The sequence below is a fragment of the Mus pahari genome, chromosome 3, assembly GCF_900095145.1.
Source record: "Mus pahari chromosome 3, PAHARI_EIJ_v1.1, whole genome shotgun sequence".
Classification (NCBI taxonomy): Eukaryota; Metazoa; Chordata; class Mammalia; order Rodentia; family Muridae; genus Mus; species Mus pahari.
In genome coordinates, this window is record NC_034592.1 from 113,905,406 (window position 1) to 113,922,046 (window position 16,641).

The window sequence follows — 16,641 nt, forward strand, 5'->3', positions numbered from 1 at the left end:
TTTTTTTGAGACAGGGTTTCTCTGTATAGCCCTGGCTGTCCTGGAACTCACTTTGTAGACCAGGCTGGCCTTGAACTCAGAAATCCGCCTATCTCTGCTTCCCAAGTGCTGGGATTAAAGGTGTGCGCCCCCACCGCCCAGCATGATCTTAATTTTTTAAAAATAAATTCTCATAAAAAATACCAGCTATTGCTTACCGTAGCTCTGCTTTGAATGGAGCCAACTCGGTGAGCACTAACCCGGACTCCAGAGTGTGTTCTGCTACCTCCTTGGCCTGTAAAAGCATCAACAAAGCAAACAATTACCTTTTAAGCAGCAAAGTATACGTATCTCTGATAGGAAAGGCCCTTCTAAAAGTTGGCCAGTGCCCTTCCCTTCTATGTGACTACTTTGTATACCTCAAGAGATTAAAGTGAAAGCATCAGGTTATGGGGAACAGGTAGGTGCCTGCTGGCTTCACAGGAAACGTACTTAGGCAGGGGCACACTGGCATCTGATCTGCTGGAGAGCAGCTGGTGAGCAGCTGGTGAGCAGCTGGTGAGCAGCTGGTTAGGCAGCTGGAGGGAGCGCTACATGAGCACTAGAGATGGGCCTCTTCCTCCTTCCTTCTCCTTGGCTCTGGGGAGGGACCAATGCCCTCAGTTTCTGCTAGACATTGAGAATATTCAAATAACTCAACCTACAGAAGATCAGTCAGGGAAAAAAAGGATGTGAGAACTAAAGTTGAAGGGCATCTAATGGCTTTGCAGAGCTTTCTACTATGTAGCAGCTAAAGGAGCTGAGAAAATCCACATTGTTACAAGGAATTGAGCTCAGTAGGAAGGGGATGCCAAGGAGCTGGTGACTACAGCTACAGTCTCTCTGATATCTACATCATACACAACCTTTCAACTGTCAACTGGCTTCCTTCAGGAAAGTCCTACTGGCTTTGGAAGGCATCAAGCCGTCTCTTCTCATCTTACTGGGTCAGATTTAGGAATCCAACTCAGCAGGGCAGGTTAACAGCAAAACAGCAAGGAAGAAAATGGTCAGAGAGCAAATACACCCATGCCTGCCTAGGAAAGGTAAGTCAGACTTTCCAACCCGTATTGAGCTTTAAACACTGAATCACTGGAAACCAACCACGTAGCTCAAAATAAGCTTTCATAACTTTATTAAAATTCAATGGGATAATCTGTTTTTCTTTAACTTCTAAAAGTGTCTTGTCTAAATTACTAATAAAACAATGGCTGTCCTTTAACACAATCGAGTGTTTATAAAGGCTCATAAAATGGCAGCAGCATGGCCACAGGCAGCAGCAGTTCAAGCGCTACAGGCTTGGCTACCAAGGCCCTAAGTCCCACAGAAGTGAGCACTGCACGGCATCCAAACAACAACACGGTTAGGATGGGTTACATTAAAATGATGACTACCAAAACAGAAATATGGTACTTAAATTACCTTTGCCAGACTGCAAGTTTTAGCATAACATGCAATGCCAGCCAAAACAGCCTCAATAGCAGCAGCATATATCTGGGATAAGAGCCTACTTTAAAAACAAAAAGTAATGGTTAATATAGTAGCAATAATCTTGTAAAAAGCTGTATGCCTGGGGCAGAGGAGATGGTTCAGTGGTTAAGAGCACTGGTTGCTCTTCCAAGAGGACCTGGGTTCAATTCCTAGCACCGTCACAGCAGCTCACAATTGTAACTCCAGTTCCAGGGGACAAGATGTTGTTTTGTGGTCTCCAAAGGCACTGAGCACACATGGTACACAACATACACGCAGACAAAACACTCATTCACATAAAGTAAAAAAAATATATTATTTAGGAAGAGTTCTATGCCCATAAATGGTGGTCTATAATGATGTTTACAAAGACGGAGTCTTGTATGTAAGGCAGGCTGGCCTCAAACTACCCTCCTGCCTGCCAAACTGCTGGTATTACAGGCACAGAGCACTGTGTCTGCCTCCCAAGAAATCGACATTTAGATACGTCAAGGAAAAGTGCCAAAATGGAGCTAATTGAAAACTAGAACTCTAAACTCATTTTCAAATGAAACTGTCAACTTTAACTCATAGTTCCTTAAAGTGGATGATGGGACCGTGGTCCTCTAAAGAGCAGCCAGTGCTCTCAACTGCTGAACCATCTCTTTAGACTCCGTTTTGTTGTCATTTTGTCAGGGCCTTATAGATCCCTGACTGGCACAGAACTCACAATATAGACCAGGCTAGCCTCAAACGTGAGCACTTCCGAACCCATGTCCTAAGTGCTAAGGTAGGTGTGCTACAATGCCCAGCTTGGGGGCTATTAATTTGTTATTAAATGTGTTATATAATCTGTATATCTACTTCTAGTCAGATATACTCAGTTTTACATTTTTATTGGGGAAAAAAGTTTGTCAGGCTGGAGAGATGCTCAGTGGTTATGAACACTTGCTGCTTTTGCAGAGGACCTGGGTTTGATTCCCGCACCTTCATAATGGATCACAGCCATCTTTAACTATAGTTCCAGGGGAGCTGAGGGTCTTTACTTACCTCTACAAGTGTACATGAGGTACAAATATATGCATATATCAGGCAAAGCATTCATATATTAAAATTTTAAATAAAAAGCCTGGTTGATTGGATAGAGTTTAAGAAGCCCTATTTTAACTTACTAAAAAAAAAAAAAAAAAGGAACTTTCAACTTTTAAAAAGTCATGTGTTTATCTGCTGTACTCTACTCTTCTTTAATTTTGTTTTTTTAAGACAGTGCATTACTTTACCATGTAGCCTGTGTGGTCAGGAACTCACTATATAGACCAGGCTGGCCTTGAACTCACAGAGATCCACCAGTCTCTGCCTTAAGTGTTGGGATTACAAGCATGCTTCACTATGCCCAATAAATCTTTCAAGAACAGTGACAGCAATGGGCTGGGCAGGTGGCTCAGGAGTCAAAGCACGCACTGCGCTTACAGAGGACCTCAGTTTGATCTCCACACTGTCAGATGGCTCACAACCATAACTAGCCCAGGGAATGTGACATGTCTGGCCTCTTTGGGTACTGATATTCATGTACACATAAATACCCATAAAGATACACAAATATATCTAATTAAAAATAATAAAAAAAATAAGTCTTTAAAAATGGAGCAAAATAAAACCATGAAACTAGTTAGCTCATCTGTAAAAGAACAACTTTCCCTATTTGTGAGCAAACAATAAAATCAGGGGACTTCCTGGGCCTCTGTGAGCAGGAGTGACTACCCAGACACCAGGAACCTATGAACTGATACAGACAGAGGGCCTTCCACAAACGTCACCACATTCTTGTCATGTCCTTTCCGAAGCAGACATGCTAAAGGTTTGCTGCTACTATGAACTCAGGGTAGGAATCTCAGGTGGTCAGCAAAAGAAAGGTTGAGTTCAGTTAAAAGAAACAGGGGCAGGCCAGTGTCCAAGTACAATGCCTGATTAAGGATGCCCAGGCTCTTCTCAGTTAGGACAATTACAGAGAAAAGGGGCTTTTCCACCAGACACTGAAAGGCAAGAGGATTTCTTAGCAAGGAATTGATAAGACTTCACAACACATGGATTGAAATCTCTGAGACTCTTCCAATGGTGTTAAGAGTTTGGCATCTGGGCTAACCCAGCAAACAATATCTCTGAAAGTAGAATATGTTGTCTGAGGTCACAGAAACTCACAGCAAACTTGAACTTCACTCTCAGCTTGGTGCCTCTCCTCTGTGCCACACTAGAGTCACCACTTCAGTTCCTTACCTTCTGTGGCACATCTCCATCTTATAGGCCATAGATTAGAGTGAAGACTAAAAAGCAATGAAGAATCTCAGATAACAAAATGACAAGCCAGGCGTGGTGGTGCACGCCATTAATCCCAGCACTAGGGGGGCAGAGACAGGCAGAGCGCTATGAGTTTGAGGCCAGCCTGGTCTACAGAGTGAGACCCTGTAGGATATGCTGACGAGAGAGGCAGGAGGACCAGCAGTTGAGACCAGCATGTACCATACATTTCATCCTAGAGAGTCTGCTGAGTGGTTATGAACAATTGTAGCCCCACCTACACTGGGTTCTCAGCACTCACACCAGCAGCTCACAACCACCAAGACACCCAACACACTTGTCTGGTTTCCTTGAGCACTAAACTCATGTACACACACAATTAAAATGAGGAAAAAAAGTCAGGCCTGGTGGCACAGGCCTTTAATCCCAGCACTCGGGAGGCAGAGGCAGGCGGATTTCTGAGTTCGAGGCCAGCCTGGTCTACCAAGTGAGTTCCAGGACAGCCAGGGCTATACAAAGAAACCCTGTCTCGAAAACCAAATAAATAAATAAATAAAGGAAAAAAGAGGCAAGTTCCTGGTTGTGAGGCAGGCCACAGCAGAAGGAATAGTGACGGAGAGAGGCCTGTGAGGGACACTAACCACGTGAGGGACACTAACAACATGAAGGACACTAACCACATGAGGGACACTAACCATGTGAGGGACACTAACCATGAGTTTGTTTACTTCTGAGTGAGACTAGAAAGATTTCCCCACACCATGACACTTATGTGAAGGATCTATGTTTTTTGTTGTTATTATTCTGACAGTTTTGTTTTTGAGGTAGGGGTTCGTGAGGCCTAACCCAAACCTGAAGTTGTTATGTAGCCAAGAATGATCTTAAACTCTGGCTCCTGTCTACCTCCTAACGCAAATATGGAGATATGTATGTGTGCTACCACATTGGATGGGGTGAAGTTTTATTAAGTCTAAACTTCAAGATATACAAAGACACCCCACCCCCTCACTGTCTTGGTTCAAATATCATTCAATCCAACACTGGCTAGGTACCCCGCCCCCACCCTAATTACCTCGGTTCAGGTATCACCTAATCTAATTATTAGCTAGCCCTACTTTACTTGGCCTGTCCTATAGAACACTTTAGACAATAGCTCAGTACATAAACCAAGTCACTTAATGGCCTGTTGTGTTACTGTCATCGGTCCTCACTATCACTGTGGTCTGGGGTATCTGACGTGGGCTTAGGTACACCTTAATATTAATCCCTGATGTAAGGCACCAATGGATTTTGTTCAAATGGTCCAGAATAAGGATCCTAGGCAGTGGCTAAGCAGATGGGGCATAGGAATGGAAAAAGTCAACTTTTAAATAAATGTATATTTAAAAAAAAAAAGGAAAACCTAATAAGCACATTGTGGTTAAAGCGACATATAATCTAAAAGCACAATCTTCTCCCTCCCAAATTTGAATTATGTGTGTAGGATGCCCAGAGGCCAGAAGAAGACATCAGAGCTCCTAGACCCAGAGCCACAGGTGGCTGTGATGATATGGCTACTGTGGTGACCTCTTGTCCTGACTACTTTATGTCTGCCTAGGCACTCCTCAGTGTGCCATCTCCTCAACAGCCACATTTGACTCAGCAATGTTTTTGGGACTGCCTGTGTTCCTGACCAGGGTCTATAGTACTAGCCAGAGTAACTGATATTTGTTTAGACTAAAACGTAAACTAAGATCACTAGTAGGAAGTGTGTAAGTCAGAAGTAACTGTCACGCAGCATCTGGAAAATACTGCTCAGCTCTGCAGAAAGACGTCACTCAGATTCCCCCAAACACTGATTGTAATTGTGGGGTTTGTCTTTAAAAACTATTCCCCACTGAGCTTCAGCCTCAAGAGACTCTGAGGCATGAGCAGTCCTTGGTTACCAGCTAATAAGAGAACTCATATCCTTTTTATTGGTTTAATTATCATCGTTGTCAAGAATTACTTCTAGTGGATCATCTTCAACGAGCTGGGAATTTAACTCTGGTTCTCCATAAGAGCAATATGTTCTCTTAACCACTGAGCTATCTTTCCAACCTCCCAAAATACAGCCCATTTCAGGTGCACAGGAAGATATACTGATACAAGATATCAGAGGTAGTGCCAGAGAGAATTATGATCTACTGTCCTCTCTTTATTTTCATATTTTCTGTACTGATTATATAATTTGTATTATATTTTCCCAGACAGGGACTCACTCTGTAGATGAGGCTAGCCTGGAAGTTGTGGCAATTTACCTATTTCATCTTCCTCAATGCTGAGATTCCAGGTGTGAGCTGCCACACCTGACTCCCCTGCCCTCCAATAAAAGGCAGATTAAGCGAAGCATGGTGGCTCACACCTGTAATTCTAACACCGAGTGGGAACATGCAGAAGACATCTCAGCAAGTTCCACACCAGCCTGAGCTATACCACAGGATCCTTGTAATGATTACTATTATCAACTTGACAGATCTAGAATCACTCAGGAGAAAGCTTTGGGCATGTCTCTAAGAGATTATCTAGATTAGGTTAGCTGTGTTGACTCAGCTAAATGTGAACATTAGCTCCTTGACTCCTGACTGTGGCTGCAATGAGGTCAGCCACTTCATGTTCTTCCAGCCATGAATTCTCTGCCTCAAAGACTGTACACTTGAACTATCAGGTTTATTTATCACTATTATTACTGGATGTATCCATATGGCATGTGTGTTATGGGGTGAGGAGTATGCATGTGCCACAGCACATGGATAGATGACAACTTCTTTCCTATCACCTTGCTGAAGCAGGGTCTTTCTGGCTGTTCCTGCTGCTCTGTGGTCTCTATGTTAATTGGCCCATGATTTCCAGGCAATTTCCCTGTCTCTGCCTTCTATCCTGACACAAGAATACTGGAATTATGAATGCAAGCCATGCCATCCAGGTTTTTGTGGGTTCTGGGAATAGAATTCAGGTCACCCCACTTGCTCAGAAGTGTTTTTACAAAAAAAAAAAAAAAAAGCCGGCAGTGGTGGCGCACACCCGCACACCTTTAATCCCAGCACTTGGGAGGCAGAGGCAGGCGGATTTCTGAGTTCAAGGCCAGCCTGGTCTACAAAGTGAGTTCCAGGACAGCCATGGCTATACAGAGAAAAACCCTGTCTCGAAAAAACCAAAAAGAAAGTGTTTTTACCAGTTAAGTCATTGCTGGCCCTTTTATTTTAAAAACATACTTATTTATTCATTTCTGTGTGGGAGGGTATGCAGACTGCAACCATGTTGTGTGGCAATTTCCTCCCAGATGAAATATTCCATCTTGAAGGGAATGCTCATTAAAACTTAGAATTCTATCTTTTATTTATTTATTCTTTTGTTTGTTTTTTCAGGACAGGGTTTCTCTGTGTAGCCCTGGCTATCCTAGAATTCAGTGTATAGTCCAGGCTGGTTTCAAACTCAGAGGTTCCCTGAATCTGCCTTGGAAGTCCTGGGAAGACTCAGGAAATCCTAAGCAAAGTTAAGACTCAGAAACTAAACAACTTGCTAAGTCTCAGAAGTCCCTGAAACTGAACAACTTCACAAGGCCCCTCCCTCTCTCCAGGGCTACATGAGCAGTCAAGGCTGCAGAGGAGGCTCTCTAGTCTGTTGAGCTGCTCACAAGCTGTGCAGTGAGCTTCAAGCATCACCCAAGTTGGAGCGGGCAGCCATTGCCACAATTGTGGCTGCCTTTGAGGTCATCCACACTTCCGGAAGTAACCCCCAATAAACTCACTGGTTTACCAAGCTCAACTTTTGTGGTAAAGCGAAATGTTTGTTTATGCCTCCCCAGAAACAGTGTCACACACAGGGCACTGTGTACACAGATTGGCAGTGAGCGCTCTCACCTGCTGAGACATCTTGCTGCTCCTTCCCTTTGTAATTTTTATTTTTTGGTATTTTAGTATTTTATCATGGTGACAAGGAAAGTTACTGATATTACTCTGTGTCAAGAGGAATAAAAAGCAGACAGTTATATGTAGTAAGCAGACTGTCATGTGCAGTAAGCAGATGTCATGTGTAGCCTTGTGTCACAGAAGCTTTACTGTGGTCAATCCATGGTCCCTGAACGCTTGTTTGGAGATTCTAATAGAAGCATGCACTTTGTGCAGTCTTGATTCTTACTCCTCTCCAACGGGAGAAGGAAGCTGTCATTTTACAGAGTACACAGCCTGTGCAAGAAGGGGATGACACTGACTAACACCTAACCAAAGCAGCTCTGATGCTCAACAGGAACGCTGCAGCTACATTACCTCATGCCCAGGAGTTTGATGTGATCTATAGACAATTATCTGTGGCCAATCCCTGCTGGCCATTGCAAAGAAATGGTCTAGAACTCAGCTATGCTGGGGACTCAGGTCAAGAGCTGACTTTTTAGAGCTTCAAGATCTATTTCCGATCTGTGCGTTCCTCAGTTATGTGAAGGGAGGGAATTTAGTACTAAGAAGGACCCCTCTAAAGCACATGGCTGAGACTGAGCACAGCTCTGTGCACAAGTCTGAATGTCAAGTCCAGAAAGAACTCTGCAGACCACAAGAGATATCAGACTTCCCCCAAGGAATTGCAGAAGGTTTTGGTTTATGAAAAACCCTCAATTAAGTATTTTTTTACTGTAAAATGCAGGAAGGGAAGTTATGTCATACAAATGTATGGGCACACACAGGGAGAGCAGGAGGCATTCCAGAGGGAGGAGCAGATGGCAAAGCTGGCAAGCCCTCTGGACGAGGCTCCAGACTGAGCTGTTCTGGGACTGGCTGGGCCATATACAGCAGTCTGCCTCGTAAGCAGCCACTCTCAGAAGCTGGAAACCCAAGGGGAAGCAGGAGGGCCTCAGAGAAGAGGAAAGCAATCTGGCATAAGGACTTACATTTGCTCGGTGGTCCTGGGCAGCTTCTCGTGGTCACCTGCAAAGGGAAATGCTCCGGGTTAAATACACACTCCACACGCACAGACGGCAAGCAGTACTTGCCTCTTCCCAGAGTTTTCGTGGACTTTCATTTACCCCCTGACTCTTTTTCAATTCATTTCCAGAATCTTAGGTGAATGTTTTTATACAACACACACACACACACACACACACACACACACACACACACACACACACACACATTAATGTTAAGTTTTTTTTTTTTCTTTTCTTTTTGGTTTTTCGAGACAGAGATTCTCTGTGTAGCCCTGGCTGTCCTGGAACTTAGTCTGTAGACCAGGTTGGCCTCGAACTCAGAAATTCGCCTGCCTGGGATTAAAGGCGTGTGCCACCACTGCCTGGCTGTTTTTTAATTTTCTTAATGATCTGATCTAAGTAGTCGTTCTTTCCAGAGTTTCCTGGATACTATATGAATGGCCTCTGATATCCTGACCTCTGAGAAGCAATGCTGAGAGCCATACTCAATTCAAAAGTTTCCCCCCATGTCTCTTTGGACACCCGAAGCTTCAGAGCACCCCTGCAAGCAGGGTTCCCTACTGAGCCTAGCCTTCCTGAAGTTCACTGTTGCAAGTCCTCAGCCTTGGGGTGTCCTATCACAGCCTACTCCTTCTTCTCACAAAGCAGCTAGGCAGGAGTTCAGTCATGTGATCCGAATGGAGCTCACATCCCAGCTATCCCAAACTGTCTCATTAATCTTGGCCTTTCTGACACTCAGCACAGGGGATAAACACAGCTAGACTTCAAACTATAGGTTGAACTGAAATGCATTCTGTGAGGAATGAGTTAGACAAGTTGACCCTATAGTTTTAATCGGGGAAGGAGAAATGCCCACAAGATGGAATTTTGCATAAAATAGTAAATTGTATAATAATGTCTCTTTCATAGGAAAAAACATTAGGTAAGAGCTAGTAAGATAACTATTTACAAAGACTTACCCAAATAAGGAACATGAGTAGCTCCAAAAAAGTATGTTCTTGAACAGGCCAGAGGTCCCTTTGGTGAGACACACTGAGCGACCTGAACGTTGTGGGGAGAGGAAAGAAAGATGAGTATTCTAGGAGCTGGTGAGCTGGCTCACAGGCCTGGCCATCTAAATTCAGTCCCCAGAAACCATGGAAAGATGGAAGGAGGGAACAGACTTCACAAGATTGTCCTCATCTGCATGGCACACACATACCCCGCTTCATGAACATACACACAATAATCAAACTCTTAAAAAGGAACATACTTAGACAAGTAATGCTGAAGAAATGAAAAGTAAAGAGTTAATACAACGACGTTTATTTAACTGAATCTGATTTACTTTTTTTTTTTTTCTTTCTCCGAGACAGGGTTTCTCTGTATAGCCCTGGCTGACCTGGAACTCACTCTGTAGACCAGGCTGGCCTCAAACTCAGAAATCCTCCTGTTGGGATTAAAGGTGTGTGCCACCACTGCCCGGCCTAATTTATTTTTATAGACAAAGATGACTTAATTTGATTCAAACAATAGTATTTATTTGTTTAAATTCAAATATGTGTTTTTAATTTTGGTTTCATTTGTGTGAGGGGTGCAAACAGATTACTAATAGTGTACATATGGAATTCAGAAAACAACTTTGGGGGAGTTGGTTCTCTCCTTCTACTACATGACTTGGGGAGGGGGTTCTAGCTAACTAACTGTCAATACGACATAGTCTAACACACCTGATGAGAGAGTCTCAATTGAAGGATTACCCAGATCAGGCTATTTGTGGGCGTGTCTAGAGGGGAACTGTCTTGATGAATAGATGGAAGAGACCTATCCAATGGTGGGGAGTGGCCTTAGGCAGTACAAGGAAGCTAGCTAAGCAGGCGAGGGAACCAGCTCTTCCACAGTCTACAATTCAATTGCCAGCCTGAGTTCCTGCCCCAACTTCCCTCAGTGATGGACTGTGATCTCAAAGTATAAGCCAAAAAAATCCTTTCCCTTACTAAGTTGCTTCAGTCAGTGTTTTATCACAATATCTTATCCTGCAAATAACAATAATAATAAAAATAAATTCTAAGAAGTTTAAAATATGAGTCTTATCTGGTTCTGAAGGTTATATTACCACCACCAGCCCACTCCCATCAGACAAGAGTGTTGCTATGTTGCTCAAGCTAGTCTTGAACTTGCAACTTTCCTGTCCCAACTTCCAAGTGAGGAGATTACAGATATCTGCCATAGACCTGAAGTTTTAGAAATAACACATTTGTCTTTTCACACAATACTTTTCCCTCAACTTTTGATATGCCTTGTAACTTTCTGTCAAAGCTAGATACAATAACTCTCGTAACAGGGCCTGAAAAAAAAGCAAGTCTTTAGTGAAAAATGATGTTAATCTGACTGGGTATTAAACTGTGTTTGGTATTTTTTGGAGCTTCAAGTACCATGGGCTTCCTTTTCTTGTAGCCTTGTATATGTCTCTGTGTTGAGGTTTGGTCTTACTTGGCTATTGTAACGCTAAGTGCAGGTCCCCAAGACCTGGAGTCTGCACAAAGATCTAAGTAACTCTGTCCCCAAGTTATTTCTGATTGGTAAATAAAGATGCCAACAGTCAGCCGGGCGTGGTGACGCATGACTTTAATCCCAGCACTCGGGAGGCAGAGGCAGGTGGATTTCTTTGTTCGAGGCCACCCTGGTCTACAAAGTGAGTTCCAGGACAGCCAGGGCTATACAGAGAAACCCTGTCTCAAAAAACAAAACAAAACAAAACAAACAAACAAAAAAAGATGCCAACAGTCAATAGTTGGTTAAAGAGATATAGGTAGAGTGTAGGTTTTGGGGTTGGAGGAGAATAAAGAAGAGAAGGAGGTGAAGGAGGAAGAGAAACTACCATGGGTTAGGTGAGCCACAAAAGACTGGTCAGTTGGAATTAAGAGCAGCTAAGATAAAACACAGTAAGTAATAATCTGGAGTTATTGATGGGAGGTAGATTTGAATAGCATAGCGAGTGGATATCTGCTCAGCTCTTGTGCTGTTTAAGGCTTATTGTAAATATAATGGTTGTGTGTGTCTTTTATCCGGGAACTAAATGGTCAAAGGCAGGGTATCTGGACCTGTCTCTGAGTTTCCTGAGGAACTTCTTGTATGATCTGCTGCTGCTACACTGAAGGTCTGCTGGGGTGGCGCCAAGGGAATGGGGAGGGGAGATTCTCTAACCTTACGATTGAATCTGAGTGTGCTTGTGACCTTCTTCACTAGAGGGTCTTAGCTTTTTCTTCCCTCCTTCCTAGGAAGGCTGGACTGTGAATAGATAGGGTTAGGAGAATGCCTTTGGTCTTTTTGTTTATTTTTTGTTTTGTTTTGTTTCTAGAGACAGGGTTTCTCTGTGTAGCCCCGGCTATCTTGGAACTCACTCTGTAGAACAGACTGGTCTTGAACTCAGAGATCAGCCTGCCTCTGCCTCCCGAGTGCTAAGATTAAAGGGATGCACAGCAACTGCCCAGCAAGTATGCCTTTCTTCTAAGTGGAACGGGACTGTGGTAAAATCTTTTATTCTGGAGAGGAGGCCTTTCTTACTACTCTCCTCAAATTATAAACGACTTTATCCACCTGCCCATCATCTATGAGGAATTTTTTGTTGGCTCTTTACCATAAGAGTCTATTAGGTTTCTAGAAATTCAACCCATGAAAATGTGGCACTCCCTTTACGACTGCATACTCTATTAGGTTCTCAGCCATACGAGTCCACACCCAGATCCCAGGAGTTCATCACCATTTCCATTTGAAGGGACTGAGCATGCTCTTTGGCCTCATCTCTCCTCCAGAGCTCAGAGCGGCAGCTGGTCCTGACATCTTAGTTCTCTGAACGGGTCCAAGAATTGTTTGTTTGTAACAGTTCAGAATCATACTTCTTTTTATTATCTTTATTTTATGTTTATTTATTCATGTATGTATATCTGTGCACCACTTGCATGCCTTGTTCCTTAAGATGAGGACATCAGCTTCCTTGGAACTAGAATTATGAATGGTTGTGAGCCACCATGTGGGTGCTGGGAATCAATCCTAGGTCTTCTGGAAGGGCAGCTAGTGCTCTTAACCACTGAGCTCTCTGCCAGTCCAGAAAGACATGGCTCTTGAATGGCCCTCTGGGATTGTACCCAAAAGAGAGGCTACTTGTTATTAATGGGTGATGTCAAAACTCTGAGACTCTCCTAAGGCGAGTTAGATGGAACAGCATCCATTCTAGTTCCTGAGGGAGGGTGCCTAGCTCTTCCCACAACCTTCCAGGCAGGGCAGGGATGATATTTCTCTATGGTATTGCAATTTTTATCTACAAGTTTTTGGTTTTGTGAGCCTATGTCTTGAATAGCTGAGGGCATTTCCCTGTAGATATTACACACACACAAACACACACACACACACACACACACACACACACACACACACACACACACGATAAAGAAAGCCAGAAAACTTAATCACCATATCATTGGTCCTGAATTAATGAGACCATCTATCAAATGTCCAGGGAATTTAGATGAACTTAGTGGGTTAAGGGAAAGTATAGGTATCCTATTTTAAAAATATGGGATATATACTAGGATATATACTATACAAGTCTCTATTTTGGATTTAATACCTGAAGTCAACAAGTAATACAGAAATGCCTCTTCTCTGGACAGGATAACAGGACAGCAACATGCTATAGAACACGCATTCTGGCAGACCTCTAACCTGAGCTAGCTTGGAGGTGGCCCAAAGATTTCAAGCTTTCAGCCCTGAAATGCTAAACCATATCCACGTGAGTCTTGTGTTCTCAAAAATCCTAATTAAAAAATAACTACACCTACCATTCTAGCTTTCCTAACATTCTGCAACATTTTTAAAAGCACTTTGTTAAAAACATTTGAAAATGTTTAAAATTCTATTAAGACTGCATAGACTTTGACAATCATTAGAGTCCTATACTCAAGTGTAATGGTCCCTTTTATTTGTGCATGTGTGTATACAAGGGTTGTACAGACTCATACATGTGGGTGCAGCCACAAACATGGCTTGGTATGTGCTTAGACAGCCTTCTGAGCCTTTTCACCTTGTCTGAAACAGGCTGCTGTCTACGCCAGGCTACCCAGCCCTCAAGCCTCTAGAGCCTTCTGTCTCTACCTCCCACCTTGCGATCGGCGCACACTGGATTCATACATATCTGCTTCACCGTGTCAGGCTTTTATGTGGGCTTCAGGATCTCAACCCTGAGCTATTTCCTTGGCCCCTAATGCTTTAAAGAGTATGGCAAATGATACACATCACGTAATAATGAACAATCAGAGGGCAGGTGAGGCAGCTCAGTAGATCAAGCCTAATGACCTGAGTTCAATCCCTAGAACCCATATAAAGACAGAAGGAAAGAACTGGTTCTATAACATCCTTAGCAGTCAGGATTTAACAAATTTAGGCTTAGAATCTACTTTCAAATTCTGAAAATTTTATTTTATTGACAAAGAACCGCCTGGGAAAAGTATTTTTTTTTCAACCATTTTCCTTCAAATATTTAAAAGTTAAAACGTTTTTGGGCCAGCAAGATGGCTTAGGAGATAAAGATGGTTGCTGCAAAGCCTGGCAGCCTGAGTTTGATCCCCAGGACCCACACAGTAGAGGAGAGCATCCTGCCAATTATCATCTGAGTACCAGCGCATGCATGGTGGGTAAGTTCCATAGGCACGTGTGCGCGTGTGCGCGCGCACACACACACACACACACACACACACACACACACACACACTAAAATAACTGTAAACAAATGTTTCCAAAACCCAATACTTAAAATATACACAGTCACTTCTTTTCACTGTAAAAATACAGTGACAATTTTGGATTTTTTTTTAATATTATTTTATGTACATGAGTACACTGTCCCTGTCTTCAGACACACCAGAAGAGGACATTGGATCCCATTACAGATGGTTGTGAACCACCATGTGGTTGCTGGGATTTGAACTCAGGATCTCTGGAAGAGGAGTCAGTGCTCTTAACCACTGAGCTATCTCTCCAACCTGGATTTTTTTTTTTAAAAAAACAAAACAGAAATATTATAAGAATGTGCTTTCATTTTAATCCCAGGTGTGGGGACTGGGGCTGCTTTAGACCGTCTGCAGCAGCTGACTTTAAACTGTCTCATGCTCTAGCAGAGGCATGGTTTTGTCAGCAGCAGAGAGTTTCTGCAACTGTGTGACATTTGGAATTCTGGGAACTTTGGAAGGGTGTATATGACGGTTTTTATATGCTTGGCCCCAGGGAGTGGCACTATTAGAAGGTGTGGCCCTGTTAGAGTAGGCACTGTGGTTGTGGGCTTTAAGACCCTCATCCTAGCTGCCTAGAAGTCAGTATTCTGCTAGCAGCCTTCAGATGAAGATGTAGAACTCTCAGCTTCTTCTGCATCATGCCTGCCTGGATGCTGCCATGCTCCCATCTTGATGATAATGGACTGAACCTCTGAACCTGTAAGTCAGCCCTAATTAAATGTTGTCCTTATAAGAGTTGCCTTGAGCTGGAGAGGTGGCTCAGCGGTTAAGAGCCCTGACTGCTCTTCCAAAGGTCCTGAGTTCAAATCCCAACAACCTCATGGTGGCTCACAACCATCTGTAATGAGATGATGCCCTCTTCTGGGGTGTCTGGAAACAGCTACTGTGTACTTACATATAATAAATAAATAATAATCTTTAAAAAAAAAAAAGAGTTGCCTTGGTCATGGTGTCTGTTCACAGCATCAAAACCCTATTTAAGACAGTGTATAAATAGATGCTAGAGCCCCAAGAGGTAGGGTTGGGGGTTGGCGGCTGGTGGTTGTTCAGGTGAGTTGGTTGCGGTTTGTTAGCAGTTGTGCTCAAAGAAACAAAAGGATAGAAGATTTGTGGATCTTTCTCTCTCTCATTCCCTTCCTCCCCCTCCCCCTTTCACTCTTATCTAGTGATACAGGGTGAACCTGGGGGAATAAAATAAAAAGAACCCATAAAGTAGCAAAGACCAGCTACATAAAACAACTTCAAATTCAGGACTAAGTCAACATAATAACTGAAAGAGATTCCTTTTGGCCAGCAGCCCTTTCTTGTTATTAGTAAAAGTAACCAAGTACCAGACAGTCTGGCCACTCACCATGTGTTTGGCAAAGCTCCCTGCAGGGCCAGTGTTGCGCACCAGATGCCCTTCAGAAGGGAAGTTAAAGCTGCCAGCGCTCAGGTTGTCCCGTGTGGAGTGGTTACCAAAGAGAACAAAAGGCTGTCGATGAGGGCTAGAACAGCAAGTCAACATGTGGTCAGACAAGGCCCCAGGACTGGACCTTAGGCTCTTCTGAGTGGTGTGACCATAGGATGGGCAAAGCCCAGTCTATGTAGTGCTCTTGGCTGAACTGGAAGGGATGTCGGATGTCTCTGATTTGTCCTAGTGACCATGAGGGTTGGAACTACACCCCTGAGAAGTTTATGCTTCCTGCCTGACCTCCTTTTTGAGAAATCAGTTACAAGAGTCTGCTCTAAATAATATAATGATGCTACCCCCTTTTTTTTTTTTAAAGATTTATTTAGCCAGTGGTGGCTCATGCCTTTAATCCCAGCACTTGGGAGGCAGAGGAAGAACAACAATGTCAACCAATCAGATTCCCCAGAGCTCTCAGGGACTAAACCTCCAGCCAAAGAGTACACATGGAAAGACCCATGGTTCCAGATGCATATGTAGCAGAGGATGGCATCAATGGGAGGAGAGGCTCTTGGTTCTGGGAAGGCTTGATTCCCCAGTGTAGGGGAATGCCAGGGTGGGAAGGCAGGAGTGGGTGGGTGGGTAGGAGAGCACCCTCATAGAAGTAGGGGGAGGGGGAATAGGATAGAGGGTTTCCAGAGGGGAAACCCGGGAAAGGGGATAACATTTGAAATGTAAATAAAGAAAATATCCAATGAAAGAAAGAAAGAAAGAAAGAAAGAAAG

At 43.4% G+C, this 16,641-nt stretch overlaps 1 protein-coding gene across 3 annotated transcripts in view; it reads right to left on the bottom strand.

The window, feature by feature from the left end:
- The window catches only part of C3H20orf194 (chromosome 3 C20orf194 homolog), a 122,705-nt gene that overhangs the window by 67,657 nt on the left and 38,407 nt on the right, over positions 1-16,641 (bottom strand). For 2 of the 3 annotated variants that reach the window (XM_021192496.2, XM_029536921.1), the window contains exons 10-14: positions 15,818-15,953; positions 9,658-9,739; positions 8,663-8,699; positions 1,441-1,528; positions 198-274 (exon numbers count right to left, since the gene is read on the bottom strand). In XM_021192496.2, coding sequence (XP_021048155.1) covers positions 198-274; positions 1,441-1,528; positions 8,663-8,699; positions 9,658-9,739; positions 15,818-15,953 — 420 coding nt within the window. The remainder of the gene's footprint in view (positions 1-197; positions 275-1,440; positions 1,529-8,662; positions 8,700-9,657; positions 9,740-15,817; positions 15,954-16,641) is intronic. The other variant, XM_029536920.1, reaches the window with a different exon arrangement.